This window comes from Chelonia mydas, chromosome 6, assembly GCF_015237465.2.
Source record: "Chelonia mydas isolate rCheMyd1 chromosome 6, rCheMyd1.pri.v2, whole genome shotgun sequence".
NCBI lineage: Eukaryota > Metazoa > Chordata > Testudines > Cheloniidae > Chelonia > Chelonia mydas.
Window position 1 is genome coordinate 79,352,887 of NC_051246.2, and position 18,530 is coordinate 79,371,416.

General features: G+C 39.0%; 1 protein-coding gene across 6 annotated transcripts in view; it reads left to right on the forward strand.

The window, feature by feature from the left end:
- DPH6 (diphthamine biosynthesis 6) overlaps positions 1 to 18,530 on the forward strand; it is a 362,214-nt gene that overhangs the window by 117,684 nt on the left and 226,000 nt on the right. For all 6 annotated transcript variants that reach the window (XR_006291518.1, XM_007069356.4, XM_037900521.2 and 3 more), the window contains one exon: positions 9,104 to 9,165. Coding sequence is in view for 5 of the 6 variants with exons in the window: in XM_007069356.4 (XP_007069418.2) it covers positions 9,104 to 9,165 (62 nt within the window). In the remaining variant the exon portion in view is untranslated. The remainder of the gene's footprint in view (positions 1 to 9,103; positions 9,166 to 18,530) is intronic.

Consider the following 18,530-nt stretch of genomic DNA (forward strand, 5'->3'; position numbering starts at 1 on the left):
ATTGAAAACACAGAAAATACAGGCTCACTGCTCTCAGTTTCATTGCCCAGCACAGAGCAGTTATTACACTGAAAGACATGAACAGTTGGTCTCTGGAGATGACACATGCACAGTCTGGTCAGCACTAGGAGCTCAGAGGGGCTTGAGCGTGGTCAGTGAAATCTTTGCAGATTTTAATTGCTAAAATTGAAGAATTTTCTACCGAGTATGTGCAAATTGTGACTTTTGAAAAGCTTATAAATTGGCCAGATTTGGATGAATTTTCACAGAGCTGGCAAAAGGCATGTCTCTGATACAATGGCCTCTCCCTTGCCAAATTTAAAATCACTGCTCCAAGGCATGAGGGCGCTAGAACTGTTCAAAGAAAAGAATGACAGAATTTTTTAACATAGGGAAAATTACTTAATTTTTCCCAACCTGGTTCTATGACATTTAGAAACTGTTTTGGCTGAAATTTCAGGAAAAAACCCTCAGATTGAGGCCGACGCCCAGCATGGAGTCCTTGCCAAACAGTTAAAGGTTGCCAAACTTATAAACATCTGAAAACAGAGTCTTATAATGAGAAATGTCAGACAATCTTAATAATAAGTAGTATTACCAGCCCCACCAGTCAGAAGTTCTTTTAAGGTTTTAGTCAGCTTTTGTGATGACTGAGTAAAACTGATTAGAGCCTACCGATATACAAGTTTTTATGTTAACCATATTTTCCCAACCTGCTTCTTGATGAGCTGCAGCATGTACTGTATTGGATTTTGTTTTGAGTTATGGGAGCACAGGAAATGGATGACATACACAGTTACCCAGTACTAAATAAAATTTCCCCACGACCTTTTTCTAAACCATACGAAATGTAATGCTTTAAAAAATATTTGCCTGATAAAAAGTTGTTTTGTCAGTTGATGAAACAATCAAAAATTTCTTCAGAGTTACACTTTCTAGAGAGGTTTCCTTTACCTACCTGATCAGGCTAAATTGGCTTTGAAATCCTGGATTTAATTGGAACAAAATTAGCTTTGATGTTCCAAAGACTCATTAGAGACTATAGAGAAAATTCAGTCTGTTAATATGAAGAGTTTTAGGATCTTTTACCAGCTAGAATTCTGAAATTTGATGAGATCAGATTTTATCCTAGTTTAGAAATAGTTGATTAACTTTTGAAAAGCTTCTTTAGAACTGGATTAACCTGGAAAGTATAAACCAAAACTGGCCTGGAAGAGGACAGTTACATTTAGCTTGACCACCTGTCATTAGAAGGTGTCAAGGTTCCTCCCCCACTCTGAACTCTAGGGTACAGATGTGGGGACCTGCATGAAAACCTCCTAAGCTTACTTTTACCAGCTTAGGTTAAAACTTCCCCAAGGTACAAATTAATTTTATCCTTTGTCCTTGGAATATCCACTGCCACCACCAAACTCTAACTGAGTTTACTGGGAAACGCAGTTTGGACACGTCTTTCCCCCCCAAATCCTCCCAACCCTTGCACCCCACTTCCTGGGAAAGGTTTGGTAAAAATCCTCACCAATTTGCATAGGTGACCACAGGACCCAAACCCTTGGATCTGAGAACAATGAACAAGCATTCAGTTTTCTTACAAGAAGACTTTTAATAGAAATAGAAGTAAAGGAATCACCCCTGTAAAATCAGGATGGTAGATACCTTACAGGTAGATTCAAAACATAGAGAATCCCTCTAGGCAAAACCTTAAGTTACAAAAAAGATACAGACAGAAATAGTCATTCTATTCAGCACAATTCTTTTCTCAGCCATTTAAAGAAATCATAATCTAACGCATACCTAGCTAGATTACTTACTAAAAGTTCTAAGACTCCATTCCTGTTCTATCCCCAGCAAAAGCAGAATATAGACAGACACACAGACCCTTTGTTTCTGTCCCTCCTCCCAGCTTTTGAAAGTATCTTGTCTCCTCATTGGTCATTTTGGTCAGGTGCCAGTGAGGTTACCTTTAGCTTCTTAACCCTTTACAGGTGAGAGGATTTTTCCTCTGGCCAGGAGGGATTTTAAAGGGGTTTACCCTTCCCTTTATATTTATGACAGAAGGGTTCTTGAATTTCTACGTTCAGCCTTGGCATAATTCTAACACTGGGTATGTTATCTGGTAGAAAAACACAGTCAAATTAAGTTTATTAAACTATATTATACAATAATTAAAAAAGAATCAAGGTGGAAGATATATTTAATGGAGCTAACATATTCTTGCACCTTCCCTCTTTATATATATTTACAAATATTCAGCTTTTTAAAAAAGTTTTATTTTTGGAAATGAAATGTCAGGGAATCCATCCCACTCGCCATTGTTACACAGTCTTTCATTATATATCAACTTGCCCAAATTATACCACCCAACTAATGTTAACTTTATCTATATATAAAATGACGGGGTCTAAATTGGCTGTTACCACTCAAGAAAGAGATCTTAGAGTCATTGTGGATAGTTCTCTGAAAACATCCACCCAATGTGCAACGGCAGTCAAAAAAGTGAATGGAATGTTGGGAATCATTAAGAAAGGAATAGATAATAAGACAGAAAATATCATATTGCCTCTGTATAAATCCATGGTACACCCACATCTTGAATACTGCGTGTAGATGTGGTCACCCCATCTCAAAAAAGATGTATTGGAATTGGAAAAGGTTCAGAAAAGAGCAACAAAAATGGTTAGGGGTATGAAACGGCTGCCATATGAGGAGAGATTAAAAAGACTAGGACTTTTCAGCTTGGAAAAGAGACAGCTAATTGGGGATATGATAGAGGTCTATAAAATCATAACTGGTGTGGAGAAAGTAAATAAGGAAGTGCTATTTACACCACCTCATAACACAAGAACTAGGGGTCACCAAATGAAATGACTAGGCAGCAGGTTTAAAACAAACAAAAGGAAGTATTTTTTCACACAATGCACTGTCAACCTGTGGAACTCCTTGCCAGAGGGTGTTGTGAAGACGAAAACTATAACAGGGTTCAATAAAGAACTTGATAAGTTCATGGAGGATAGGTCCATCAATGGCGATTACCCAGGATGGACAGGGATGGTGTCCCTAGGCTCTGTTTGCCAGAAGCTGGGAATGGGTGAGAGGGGATGGATCGCTTGATGATTACCTGTTCTGTTCATTCCTTCTGGGGCTCCTGGCATGGGCCACCATTGGAAAACTGAATATTGGGCTAGATGGACCTTTGGTCTGATCCATTATGGCCATTCTTATGTTCTTAGCTTATTGTTTTGTTTGGAAATGGAAATATTCTGTTGGAGATATGCTAATTGGTTTTATATTGTTTACTAAAGGCTTCATTCTGCTCCATTAAAACCAGTGGGAATTTTTCTGTTGACTTGAATGAGAGCAAGGTCAAGTCCAGAATGTGTCATACATATTTTGAAGGACTAGTCCCGTGATCCTTCATTTGAAGTATGAGGAGAACAGTTCCATATCACCCTTTCATGTGGCCCGCGCAGTCTTTTGTTCCCCATCCATTCTTCTGTGTAAGCTAGATGGTTAGTTTCCCAGTTCCTCCTCACTGGGCTGTTTTCTTCATGGACTGAAAAGAGATGGCGAGAGAGATTATTTTTCTTCTCATGAATTTTCCCTCACTTTTTCTATGTCCTTTTTTGCCTCAACTTTCATTTGATACCCTCTCTAATGAAGTCAAGGTAAACCCCTTCCCTGCCAACCTTATCTCACAAGCATGATCCCTATCTTCTGTATCTTGGTAAGTCTATCGCTAACCCTCCCAACAGTAAAAGGAACTTCTCAGCAAGGTCAACCAAACCAAGGATACTTAGAGAACAGGATGGATTAAAAAAAATGTGGGAATGTTTTCCAAAAGGCAATGATAGTGGAAAATTTTAAATACCATACCTATAAAACTATTTTCCAAGCTTCCCAGATAAAATTTATCCCAATGTGATATAGCATGTCAAATTTCAGGGAGATGTATTTTTGAGGGGTGCGGGGGAAACACAGATAGGAAGGATTGGAATATCAATCAGTGAAAAGGAAATCAGTTTCAGCCTTAGCTATGGAGCACCTATTGGTTTTCTATAATTTGAAAAAACCAAAGTGGGTCAGAATGGGTAGCTTGCAGTGGGGTATCTCTTACAAAATCTGTTACTGTAATACTGTAGCTGCTGCATGGACAGTGGTGAATTTTTCGCAGTGTATTCCATGCATCTGGGATTAGAATCTGTCACAGTGTGGTTTATTACAAGAATTGCACAGCAGACTCTTCATTGGAAGCAATAAATAAGATTTACTTTGATTTTCTTTTAGGATTATTCTTTGTTGAAATAAAGGGAAAAATGGGGATTTAGTCTATTAAAATATTTCATTTAAAGCATATAGTCACTTAAATTCCAAAACATGCATAAAAGAGGAGATCTTTTTCAAACTATGTTTTCATAGATATAATGAGTTGTTACATTTGCTGTTGTGTAAAGCGAACATCATGTTATGAAAACAGAGCCTTGAGGTTTTTTTAAAATTATATCATAAAATGTACCTAAGAGAGTGTGGACTTAATTTTAAGACTTTATAGTATACTTGTGTGTGTGAACAAAATGGACAATTTAAAATATATTTTGCAGTCATGTAATGTATTCTGATTTTCCACTTCTGAAATGCCTGACTGTTAGTGGTCATCCGTACATTTTAGTCATTTTTATGCACAACAGTGTGAGGATTGAAATTTGGTAAGTTTCTATATAAATCCTTTTACAATGTTGCAGTTAATTCTAGCAGTTGTCTTGTGGCATTGTGCAAAGTGGGTATTAACAACAAATTGTTCTGCAGTCCTTGCTGAGTAATGCAAGAAGGTATTCAGTTCCTGTCAATGAATTTATCAGGAATTACAGACAGGCTAGAAATTGCTTCTCAAAGTGATTACACCATTTGTACTACCACAAACTGATTTTACAGTAAAACTCTTGGCCACAAAAGTTGAGATGAGCACACAATTCATTTTACTGGGCACTGCTGAAAACAGCATTATCAGATCTTTCATGATGTTTCTCTCATCATATACTGGACTGTCTCAAAGAAATAAAGCCTCACGTGCTTTCTTGACAGCAGATAATAAATTAACTGGTATTATTCAATTGGGGAGTTGAAAAATGCATTGAAAATAATGGGGCATAACATTCTAGGGTTAACATTTATTCATAGATGATTCAATTAAATAAAACAGGCATTAACTTCAAGGTCAGTCAGTAAAGTAATAAAATTGAATATTTTAATTGAATTGTAATTGCTTCCCGTTGATACATGCAAGTAAAGTAAAATAGATGTCAGCTCTGCAAATTATGGGTTCTTCCTCCTAATTAATTTCTTAATTCTGCGTAGTTATCCAGGGTTTGGGCCTAGTTGTGGGTTTATCCACCCATCCAGCTTTCTTCAGAACTGGTCACACTGAGGAAGAATCTGTATGATGTGATTCAATAACATGTAGTAAAGGTTTACAGTATATTCTTCTTCTGCTTTAATCTAAATCATTATGAGACTCTAAAGTAATCTATACCTTTCTTTAAGGAAAAAGAAATACCAAATAGTTAAAGTTAAGCTGGGTTCTATGAATTATGATTATATATAAATATTGATAGTTCATTACATTGATAGTAGAAACAGGATTGGTAATTACATCTGACTGATTATGAGAGCTTTCCTTGCTTAAATGTATACCACTAGAGAATCGCAATTTGCAGGTGACTGGTTCTGAAGGTATTGTAAATTCATCTGGTTCCTAAGGCCTTTATTAAACCATAGTTTATATCTACTCCCCATACAGATTTCATTGGAAAGGATCACTTCTAAATTGAATGAAACTGCAAAGGAAATACATATTTTTCCTAAGAAAAATTGAAGTTGTTAGATAAGAGGAAGCTATACTTAGAAACTGAAAGCATGACAACATTGCATTTTTACAGATTTTAACACAGCCTTGGAATATATTGCAGGTTTAATCTTGTGTGCTTTCTACAGTATGGGTCTATTTGTAGATTGTGTACATACTACATTATCATTGTACGTTTCAAAACTATTGATTGATTATGATGGGATGAGGATCTGGTCCATAGGAAATATGTAGGCAGTTGGTTATACCACATAAATATGGTGGTTGTGATCGTTATAATCTCCTTAGCTCCATGATCATTGTATAAATTTACTTTCTGCATCACTGTGGATATTGCTCAGCTCTGTCTGTAACATTGTTTCTCCTACTAGAGCACTTCATGGAAAATCAAAAACACTAAGAAAACAAAAGACAAATGCATTGTATAAACAAAATATGTGAAGGAATGGGGCAATAAAGTTTTATTACCACTTTTTCTGGAAAACCTGCACCAGTTACGGCTGTACCACTTGTGAATAATGATTTCCTTCCAAAACAGTAGTGATAAAATCTTTATAACACCTAACCCTGTCATATATTCTATATTTGTAACATAATTGTGAACTATATCTTCTTGTCATAAATTCGTGCATTTTGGATAGTACATGTATAGTTCCCTATTACTAAAATAATAATAAAGGATACAAATATGCAAAATGGACACAGTCTGCCAGCACAGGTGACCAGATCTAAAGTATCAAAATAAGCAGGCAAACCTAGACCAAAGGGAAAAAAAATGATAGTTAACATAAAAAGTACAAACAAGCAGATACAGTATTTCACTGATGAAAATTAAAAGAACGAATCAAAAATTTACAAATACTAAAAGAAATTGCAAATAAAGCATACAGGAATCTCTTCCTGTTCTATGGCTAAATAACAGATAACTGAATCTCCAACCCAGATACGAATGCTTAAAAATAACGCACTGGTGGCCTGATCCTGTGCAACTGAAATCAGCGGGAGCCTTGGCATTGATTTCAGTGGAACCAAGATTGTCTTCCGGTGCCAGATATAACCCCCAAAATAAAATTAAAATATTTTAAAATTATTCTCACAATAGCCTCAGTCATAATTGGATATCATCTTATCTGAAGATGCAGATTACATTATCAAATCTATACCAACATGAAGCTTCACTCTATTAATGACATACAGAAATTAATGACTTTTTCCGTTTTAGCTATTAAGCAGTTTTAAAAGTACTCCCCTCAGGTTGTGAAAGAATTTGCAATGTGCTTCAATGAAATGTTTAAAATCTTCCTTAATGTTTTGAATCTAACTTATTTAAATTGTTTCAGCTTTACAGAATTTTAAATAAACTAAGTCCATTATCACCAAGTTCGAATGTCAGGCAATTTACTTGAAATTAGCAAAAACATAATAATAATAATAATAATAATAAAAAAAAAATAATTAATATATCTTACATTTATATAGTGACTTTCATATTGAAAAAGGAGGACTTGTGGCACCTTGTAGCTCACGAAAGCTTATGCTCAAATAAATTTGTTAGTCTCTAAGGTGCCACAAGTCCTCCTTTTCTTTTTGCGGATACAGACAAACACGGCTGCTACTCTGAAACCTTTCATGTTGAAGGATCCCAAAGTGCTTTACAAGCTATACTATAGATATTGCTTCATCCGCTCCTGAAATGCAGCCATCTCTGGTGGCAGAAACAATGTAGCCTAGGAAATAACGGTGAATACTATGTCCAGTGAAAAATACTGGAATAATTTAGGTACAGTTGGCAGAATGTAACTATTCAGATGGTAATTTTGTCAGCATTCCTCCTCTTTCAAAAATCACCACTGGATTTTTATTAACTTCAAGTAGTTAGGACCTCTATTTTTTTTAAAGTTTCAGCTGAAAGCTGACACTTCCAGTAGCATAGTGCCTCCTCAGAGCTAACTGGGATATTTGTTTTGTATTGACTGAGAAGGAGAAAAGTTTCCTCATACAACAGGTTCTGAGGCGCGATTGGGCATGAAGTTTTTTTTTAATCCAAATACTGACTAGCTCCAGTTGTGTGCTCTGCTCCCAAGTACGGACTATATCACAGCCTAAAATGACTTCTCTGTGGACAAAACACAAAGGCAAAGAGCTAATACAGGAGAAAAGGCAGCCAGTTAAATGAATCCATTTACAAAAAGAAGGTCATCATCAATATTTACACCTCAATGAAAAAATAACTGTTCAGTCAAAATGAAAAATGGAAAACACACAAACGTCAAAAACACTTAAAAGAAAATTTAAAGATACAAAAAGAAATGCAGCAACAAAGGAATCCTCACCTTCCAAACTGAAGGGACGCTGCAAGTATAAACCACTTTTATGCTGCGTGTGTGTGTGTGAGAGAGAGAGAGATACAGATACACATAGTGTATGTAGCTTGTCATATGTAAGTCATATGTAAAAGAAAATAGTAGACGTGCATTGGCAAATTTGTCACTTCTGAATAATGGGGGAACTATAGAGTTAGGTTTTTTTTTATAGTAGCTCACTGTTACAAACACCAGAGTTACAAACTGACCAGTCAACCACACACCTCGTTTGAAACCAGAAGTGCACAATCAGGCAGCAGAATAGCCAAGACAAAAAAAACAAACAAAAAAAGCAAATACATATAATATAATACATTTAATAAATATGTATTAAAAGTAAACTATGAAAAAAAGGAGAAAGCAGCATTTTTCCTCTTCGTAGTAAAGTTTCAAAGCTGTAGTAAGTCAATGTTCAGTTGTAAACTTTTGAAAGAACATCCATAATGTTCAGAGTTACGAACCTTTCAGCGTTATGAATAACCTCCATTCTTGGGGTGTTTGTAACTCTGATGTTCTACTGTATCTACCAACATAAACTTGAACAGACTGGTAGTATTTTATTACTATGAACCTGAGTTATCTATATTCCCTTGTGCTTGATGAAGTTTCTTAGAAATTAACTCATACAGTAAAACAATACGTTTTCCAGTTGACACAGTGCGAAGGAAATGAGCCTTATTTTTTACAAGCATGGAAACTGGTTGCCCAAAGAGAATAAGTGAAAGAATTCTAGCTCAGTGCATTTACTTTAGGATCAAAATGATTTTAAATATACAGGAACTGACTTCCAAAGGACAATGTTACAAAAAAAAGTCCACTTTGATGTCTAAACTACTTTCATTATTGTATTTGTTAAATATATTTTAATATATCTTGGCAGGTTTAGATCCAGATAAACATCTAGGAAAAACATTGGATCAAATGGAGCCTTATCTTTTGGAGGTAAGTATCACTTAAAGCATGCTCAAAATATGCAGTGTTTCAAAAGAGAAGTTATATATATAGAAGCTCACTTAATAAAATTAATAAAACTTAATTCTAGAAACAGTTACTTTCAGAAACAAGGTGTTGGGTCAAAGTTTGTTTTACAGAAGACGTAGACATACTTCATATGAGAATGGAACTCCTGTTAAAGTCAGTTGGCAAGAGGTGTCATATTGTATGTTTTGAAAAGTAAGGTAGAGGATAAGAACCCTCAGTATTAAGGGCAAACTGACTTTTAGGTAATTATGATGGCCTTAAATACCCAAAAGTAATGTTAAAGTGGCTGATCATGACAGGGACTGTCAGAATTAGATAAATATCAGTAGTACTGAGAAATAAAACATTTTGGAATTTGAAGTGGCAACCATGCATTTGGGAATCTATATGGAGCAGTTTTGTACTCTGAAGCAGATGTGATGTGTGCACAAGAGTAAAGATTAATTTTAAGTTAATCTAAGGGTTTTCTAGGGAGGTGTGGGCTGGAAAACTCAAGAAGGAATAAGTGGTTGTTTCCTTTCCCATAGCATCAAGGGTGATGACTCCATCAAAAGTCATCAACTCTCTAAAGAATAAGAGTAAAGAGCATATATTGTAGTTACAATATAGATGATTATCTGCAATTTTAAAAAAAAGTTTTCTAACTTTAATTAACAGGGATACTCTGTGCTAAGCATCCAAATATAGACAATATTTACCCTGACTCTTCATTTACAGGGAACTCTTTTCTCAGCATAGTCTCAGTAGCTTGTCTTGGCACTGAGATTATCTGAGAAAGAAGAATCTAGGCAGGAATCCTCCTGCCGATATGCTAGAACATTTTATTGGCTGTAGTAGCTTCCAAAGCCCACTCCACTGAAAGGGGTCAGAGTGGAAAGACTGGAGCATGCACTTAGCCCCAGAAATATCACCCATATGCAGCCTTCCCAAATCCTCCCCACCATTCTTTGACCAGTTCAACTGCACCAGTTTTACTGTCAAAAGTTCCCCCAGACTTGGAATAGGGATGTAATGGGAAGGATTTGTGCTGAAGTATATAATTAGTTTCTAGTGGAAAGGAACGGATTGTGTAACATCCCCAAGAGCATTTGTGGGACTGTTTTCCCTACACAAACTAAAATTAGCTAATCATTTGGCTGGATTTTCCATTCTCCTGAACATGAAGCACAACACTTAAATGTGGTGCTCACTGTTTTGAGGAGCCAAAGATTGCACATCTGAACCTGGTTTTCTGTATTTAATTGTATGTCATGTGGAGTTGCGTGGCTTCAGAATGAAAGATGGATGCCACAACACAGATGCAAAGCCATTACCAAGATTACTTGTGGCCTTATACAGATGTTCAAACTTCTTTGTGACTTGAGTGTTTGTCAAGAAGGTTTTTCTTTAGGAATTATGGGAATAACTTTGCTGAATAGAATATCATCATAACCAAATATGTTTCTTGGTAGCTAAAATACACCACTAAGTTTAACAAAGAAATGATGCTGTACCAAAAAATGAAATAGAGAGCAAGAGCAACAAGTAACTGCAAGAAAAAAATGAAAGTCTTAGTGTACTGGAGTTCACATAGTATCAGTTATAAAAGAGTGGGTCTAAGTATGCATTGGGATGCCATAGCAACGTGACCAGAATCTATAGCTACAATATTGTGTTTGTAGCAGAACATTTTGCATCATGATAAAGTCATACAGGAACAGTTTAAATAGTGAATCACTGATGAGGTTCAACAAGGACAAGTCCTGCACTTAGGATGGAAGAATCCCATGCACTGCTACAGACTAGGGACCGAATGGCTAGGCAGCAGTTCTGCAGAAAAGGACCTAGGGGTTACAGTGGACGAGAAGCTGGATATGAGTCAACAGTGTGCCCTTGTTGCCAAGAAGACCAATGGCATTTTGGGATGTATATGTAGGGGCATTGCTAGCATATCGAGGGATGTGATCGTTCCCCTCTATTCGACATTGGTGAGGCCTCATCTGGAGTATTGTGTCCAGTTTTGGGCCCCACACTACAAGAAGGATGTGGAAAAATTGGAAAGAGTCCAGCGGAGGGCAACAAAAATGATTAGGGGACTAGACCACATGACTTATGAGGAGAGGCTGAGGGAACTGGGATTGTTTAGTCTACGGAAGAGAGGAATGAGGGGAGATTTGATAGCTGCTTTCAATGGTTCCAAAGAGGATGGATCTAGACTGTTCTCAGTGGTACCAGATGACAGAATGAAGAGTAATGGTCTCAAGTTGCAGTGGGGGAGGTTTAGGTTGGATATTAGGAAAAACTTTTTCACTAGGAGGTTGGTGGTGCAGCACTGGAATGCATTACCTAGGGAGGTGGTGGAATCTCCTTCCTTAGAAGTTTTTAAGGTCAGGCTTGACAAAGCCCTGGCTGGGATGATTTAATTGGGGATTGGTCCTGCTTTGAGCAGGGGGTTGGACTAGATGACCTCCTGAGGTCCCTTCCAACCTGATATTCTATGATTCTATGAAGCTAGGGATCTGTGTAAGCCTCGAAAAGTGACATTGGTGAGGGTTAGAAATCTCTGTTTCCCTTCCACGGTTTCACTTTGTCATTTATGTGAAAGAAACTGTATAGGTTGGGTACACTTAAAATGTGTTTTATCCCTTCTCACATTGCTTCACTTTGCTTATTTATACTTGAACCTCTTCTGCCACTGCTTTGCTCCATTGTCCCATTCCGGGACTGCCACCATACTTTACTACTATACGTCTCTGACTGCATAGCGCTGACAAAGTGCACCAGAGGAGTGTGATTTATAAACCGCTCTAACATGCGCAGTCTAACTGCCTCATCTAGACCCTGTTGGCACATTCTAAAAGGTACATAGCTCACATTAACGTAGTCCTGTTTCAAAGGTACTTTTTAAAGCGTGCCAGCAAGATCTACCCAGGGGTAGGGAAAAGTATGGCACGTTAGTGTGCTTACAAATCCACACTCCTCTGGCGCGCTTTGCCAGCGCTGTGTAGATCAGCCCATACTTACAAGTAAAATGTTTATTCTAGTTTTAGAGTTATTAACGGCTCTGGTGACACTCCCCATTTTAAGATGAGGGAATATCACTGGAAACTGTAATATCCTTAAAACTGGAATGAACTTTCTGTGTGTGCTCACTCTACATGGTAATCTGAACTCACTTTATGAAGATGGCTGAGTATCATGAGTTTTACAGATGAGGAAACTGATTTACTATGAGGTGAAATGGTTTGGACAAAGCAGCATAGGAAGTTAGTGTGAGAACTTGAACTAGAACCCAGTTTTACGAACTCCCGATCTGGTGCTTTAACCACTAAAGCATGCTAGCTCCTTGTGTTTACCACTTGCCTGTTACATTCCTGAGATAGCTTCACATTTTATAACATCTGCGCAGAAACATAACTGTTGCAATATTTAATTGCTGATTCAGTTTTTGCCCCTTGTCTTCTGTGTGTGGTGGGCTACCAAGTAATGCCCGCTAGCTGATATTGCATTTGAAGCTTGGTATCCGAACCGGAATCCACATGCAGTCCCGACCAAATCAGTACAAGTTAAGACTTTGGCATTTGTTTAGCACAACAAGAAAGAAACCTCTCTCTGGGAAGCAGGTTTATTGACTAGGATGAGTTAGCTACGTGTGTGTAGTACACAGGATGCAGTGGAGATGGCTTGGGAATGGTAAATTCACTATGTTCATTATTTGGAAACTCTTTGGGGGCCAAAGGTAATGATATACAGTTATATGTAGTTTAAGGCCATAATAAACACTAAAGTGGTTTATTTTTTCCCACTGACTTCTGAAGTTCACTTAAAAACAATGTTTCCATTATGCAGAAGCTGTTTCTACAGGATCCTGGTAACTGTTTGCAAAGGAAGTAATAAGATACTTTTGTGGTGATTATGGAATTATGAATAATGGACTTCAGCTCAGAATGTACACAAGAAGCAAAAGGAACTGGAGCTTGGGGTACTTAGTAAGGGAGAGTAGAGGAATAATGTCTCGCTGTTGAAACCCTGCTAGATTAATTGGAGTTGGAAGATGCCATAGAAATGGGGTGCTGTGTCAGTGAACCCAGACAATAAGAGGAAAGATGGTAGGATGGAGCTGACCAATCTCTGGGAGCAAGAAGGGTGTCTCTGGTAAGAAACAAAGTGAGAGGTGGAAGCAGGAGAGAGGGAGAGAGAGACAAACACAAATGAAAACTAAGCCTTTCCTATGTTGTTTTTCCTATGTATTTTAAGTGTCAATATATTAATTAGTTGCATAATAGCGACAACAAATTTGTGTGTGTTGTTCCACAACAGAAACTTCATCCTTGTGAACAAAGAGGCCCATATCATCAACTATTACACATTGGCATTGTTCCATGACCAATAGCTGTGATAGGGGTTTTCAAACTTCATTGCACCGTGACCGCCTTCTGACAACAAAAATTACTACACAACCCTGGGAGGGGGGGGGACACTGAAGCCTGAGCCCGCCTGAGCCCCACCACCCCAGGTGGGGAGGCCAAAGCCTGAGTCCCACCCACTGGGCGGGGGGTGTCGGGGGTCAAAGCCAAAGCCCAAGGGCTTCAGCCCCAGGCAGGGGGCCTGTCACCTGAGCCCTGCTGCCCAAGGCTGAAGCCCTTGGGTTTTGGTTTTGGCCCCAGCAAGTCTAAGCCAGTACTGGCGACCCCATTAAAATGGGGTCACAACTCACTTTGGCGTCCCAACCCGCAGTTTGGAGCCGCTGCTCTACGACCGGTTACACGATCTGAGGAGCTTACTCCTTGGTGAATAAGAAAATGGGAAGTATTTTTAACAACATAATAATTGTGTCTTCAAACTATTGCATGACCATTCAATAATTGATTTTAAATAATTTTTCTTATAGACTCAAACATATTTCCAATATTTACTCTGTATGTGGGAATGAGAGAGAGAAAAATGATGGGGGTGTTAGTCCTTTTTGATTATTTTATTTGCCTCACACATTTTTCTCAATCCTCGTTGTCTATGGTATCCAAAGTTTCAAAGTAATTCTTACCAAAAATGTGAGCTTGGAGCATAATGTAACTGGTAATGAAGTAGAGAACATTTCATCTCTAGGTCACTGCTATGAATGCAGCACATAGCAGTAGTGACCAGAAGTCATTACTGTCTGATGTCTGTTCAATGACCTGTGTAAAATGAGTTGGCAGTCGCATTGCAGCTCCTAGTATACTGGTTGATGCATCACAAAAACTCCTTACAGCTGGCTCCTTGTTGACCATCTCAAAAGAAAGGCAAGGGCTGACTGGGTATAAAGGACAGAACTAACTTCTTATCAGGGTATCCCTCCAGCAGATTATTGAAATAAGTTGGCAGGACATCTTGAGTAAGCTCACACAGCTAACATTGTTCTGCAGCTCTTTTTGTGCATGCTATAAAAGTCAGCACAAATAAATTACTTTTTCCAGATAGGTGCCTTTAAGACCTAATGAAACTGAAGCATTAACTACAAACTGAAGATAAATGCTTGGGTTTATGATTTTAAAAATCTTGTTTTCTAGCAACCTGATGAAATCTTTCACATCAGAAACACTGACAGACATGAAGGGATAAGGAGAGAGCCCAGACATCACGGTGAGGGGGCCGAGAGGGGACTTGATGCCTGAGCCAAACAAAGGAAAATACCATATTAACTCCATTAATAAGGCTGCAGCTCTCACGGACACCCTAGGCAGGAGGAGCCCAGAGGCTCCTTATTCCCTCGGGGCAGAATGTCTCTTTCTGAGGAGCCATTTCAGACACACTTGCCCAGTTACCCTGGAGTTGTGATAATAGAGGCCATCTCCAGGCTCTCCTCTTTCAGTGCTGCTGTTTGTGCTCCTCTCATCCCAGTCCTGTATATCTAAGATATTTATATAACCCACCATGACTGCACTATTTGGGTGCCTCACAACATTTTATATATGTAAGCCTTCTGCCAGCTACGTTGTGAGGTACATCCATTTTACAGATGAGGGAACTGAGGCACATAGAGACTACAGGCCAGATTTTCAATGGTGTTTAGTCACCTAAAGATGCAGATATGCATCTATTGGGATTTTTTGAATAGCACCTAAGCAGGGTAGGCACCTAGCTCTCACTGAAATTAATGTGAGTTGGGTGCCTAACTTGCTTAGATACTTTTGAAAATCCCACTAGAGGTGGAGATAGGTGCCAGGTACCTTAGAAAATCTTGAACAAAGTGACTTGCTTAAGGCCACGCATAAAATATGTGGTGTAGGAGGGAACTGAACTGAGGTCTCCCAAGTCCCAGGCTCACACACTAACCACTGAACCACCCTTTCTTTCCAGGCCACACTCCCACTGTGAAAACCCTTTGTGGCTGCAGTTACAGAGTGAGAGGCACTCTGCCCCCAACATGCCCCATTGTCTCTACGCTCTGATTTCTGATAGGCAAGAAGGGTGAATAATTTTATAAATGCACACCTCTAGTCTCTATGGTTTATGCTCCAGCCATATATTAGATTAATCTAGCTGAGTCCATAGAGGCTAGTCATATTTAAATGTAGAGGGTTCCACTTCCTGTTTTCTTCTTCTTTCCGTGGGAGATTCTGGCTCAGCCCATGGAAAGCACTTAAAATCAAGAGTCTCCTGGTGTGGAGAGTGGCAGAATGGGCCTGCAGTGCTGTCATTGTGCCATATCGCAGAGGAGGAAATTACATATATGTGACTGTGATGCCACCTTTTTGCCCCAACTCTGATGTTCTCTGACCAGAATAAAAAACATCAGGGTTGGGTTGTTACATAAAAAACCCGCAAAACACTATTTTCCTCTCTCCCCGTCCTCAGTGGAGATACCACTAATAGCAGATATAAGAAGCTATTTACTTACTTTAATTTGTGAAGTCTTTATCAAACCAAAGTATTAGCCCTTTTTGCTGGTGGAGCATGGCTGTGAAATGAGCTTTCTGAGAAAGGTAGGTTAAACCAAAGGTTACGATGGAAAGTTTTTGTCTTTGGGAAACATTTCCATAATAACCAAATGATGAGAGGAGAGGGGAAGAAGAGAAGATACATTGGATATGGGAGAACCAAGGGAATAAAGGGGCATGGTTGCTGCTTCCTCCTCAGTTTTTTCCCTCACTGCTCCTGGTGAGAGGTGGAGCTCCCTGCTGCTTCTGAGCTTTGGCTAGACAGCCTTTGTAAAAAAGAAAAAAAAATCGTGTATATGGTTGTAGGTTAGTTTAGTGTAGTGAGTAAGTTAGTTTAAACTAACCTCACCCCTGTTAGTGATAAGCACCAAAGTTGCCTAATCTGCTTAGGTGAGCGACATGAGGGACAAATGTCCTATTTGTACCTCCTTTGAGACAAGAATGAAAAAACAGAGGGATTTTCTCCTTAAAATACATCTTCTCAAGAAGGCACTGCATCCCAAAGGGGCCTTCTGGCTGCCTAGCCATGTATATGTTGAAAGATTCTTGCACAGCCCTTCGATCACTGGGTATCTACACTCCAGTAACTAAGAGGAAGCAGTTCAAGTCCCAGAGTACAGATCTTACCACCATCAGAGATTTCAGGATGCCTCTAGAAGGAGATCTAAGCCTCCTAGACATTGCCCATTGGCATCATCCACAACAGACCTTTGTACACCAGACTTTGATGACTTTGAAGCAGTCAGTTTGATATTTCAGTTGAGGACAATGTCTCATCTTCTACATACATCTAAACCCTGCATTGTGGAAGTACCTCTCTCTCTTTTACAATGCATTGGCAGAGATTAAATCAGAAAAGTGGGTCATCAGCACAGTAAAGGTGGATTATGTTATCCAGCTCACCCTCCTTCCTTTCCCCAATCCATCTTCCCCATACCTTTTCAGGAACCTGTCTTACAAGACTGTTTTAGATCAAGAATTACAGTCTCTATTGGAATTGGGAGCAATAGAGGAAGCTCCTTACCAACACAGAGGGAAAGTCTTCTTTTCCTGCTACTTCCTGATTCTCACAAAGAGAGATGGGTTTGACCCATTCTGGTTTTAAGAAATCTGATTGAATTTATCAAAAAGATGAAATTTAGAATGGTCACTGTGGCATCTATTGTCCCTTCCTTGAAGACTGGAAATTGGTGTTTGCCAGTAACCTGGAAGATGCTTCTTGTCATGTGGAAATACATTCCAGCCACTGAAAATATCTTCAGTTCGTGGTACCCATCATGCATTACCAATATACAGTGCTATTCTTCAGCCTATCATCAGCCCCCAGGGTGTTTTCCAAGCTTATGATAGCAGTAGCAGACTGTCTGTGTCATTTAGGAGTTCAAATATTTCCTGACCTAGGCGATTGGCTAGTTCAGGAAGGGTCAAGGTCTGCCATCCATAACAGCATCCTTTTTGTCAGACATCTGTTCTGTTGTCTAGGTCTAAAACTGAATTTACAGAAATCAAAATTACATCAAACACAGTGAATAAGTTTCATAGGGACTGATATCAGTACTGCCATGACATTCATAGGGACTGCCATGGCCGACCTCCCGATGGACAGGTTCCAGTTCATAGCCTCTGTCTGAGAGCTCAAGACCAACTTGAGAACAACAGTGCATTCTTGTCTACAGCTCTTGGGACATATGGTCTTGTGCATGTACATGACTTAACATGCCAGAATTCACCTCAAATGTCTGCAGGCTTGGCTATTGTCCGAGCAGACATTCACTGGACATACTCATTTGCATGCCTGGGTGAGTGTGTAAGTCCCTGAATTGGTGGTGAGACCCTTAGAATGTATGCATAGGAGTTCCGTTCCTGCCACCAGAGCCAAGTATGACATTGATAGCAGATGTGTCCACTAGATGTTGGGGACCCATCTGGGCAAACTTCAGGCTCAAGCCCTTTGGATGCCTCTGGAATTTTCATTCCATATAAATATGCAGGAACTTTGAGGTATCAGGCCTGCGAGATGTTCATTTTCAAGTTCTCACTGACAATGCAATTACTATATTTTATTGGAACAAGCAGGGAGGTGCAGTGTCATCTCAGCTGTGCCGGAGAGCAATCTCTTTCTCGATAAAGAGCAATATCTTCCTAAAGGCCTTTCATCTCTCAGGGTTGAGGAATACTATTATGAATTCCCTCAATAGGAACTTCATAGACTATCACAAATGCTCAGTAAAAAGGGGTGTTCTGCAAGGAAGCTTCCGTCAGTGGGGATACCCAATAACAGACTTGCAACCACTCTAAACACCAAATGGAAGAGATTTTATTCCAGGTTCTGACACAGATGCCTTTCTTCCATGTCGAACCATTTGCTGTATGTTTTTCCTCCAGTCCCTCTGATTCCTAGGATGATCAGGAAGCTCAGAAGAGACA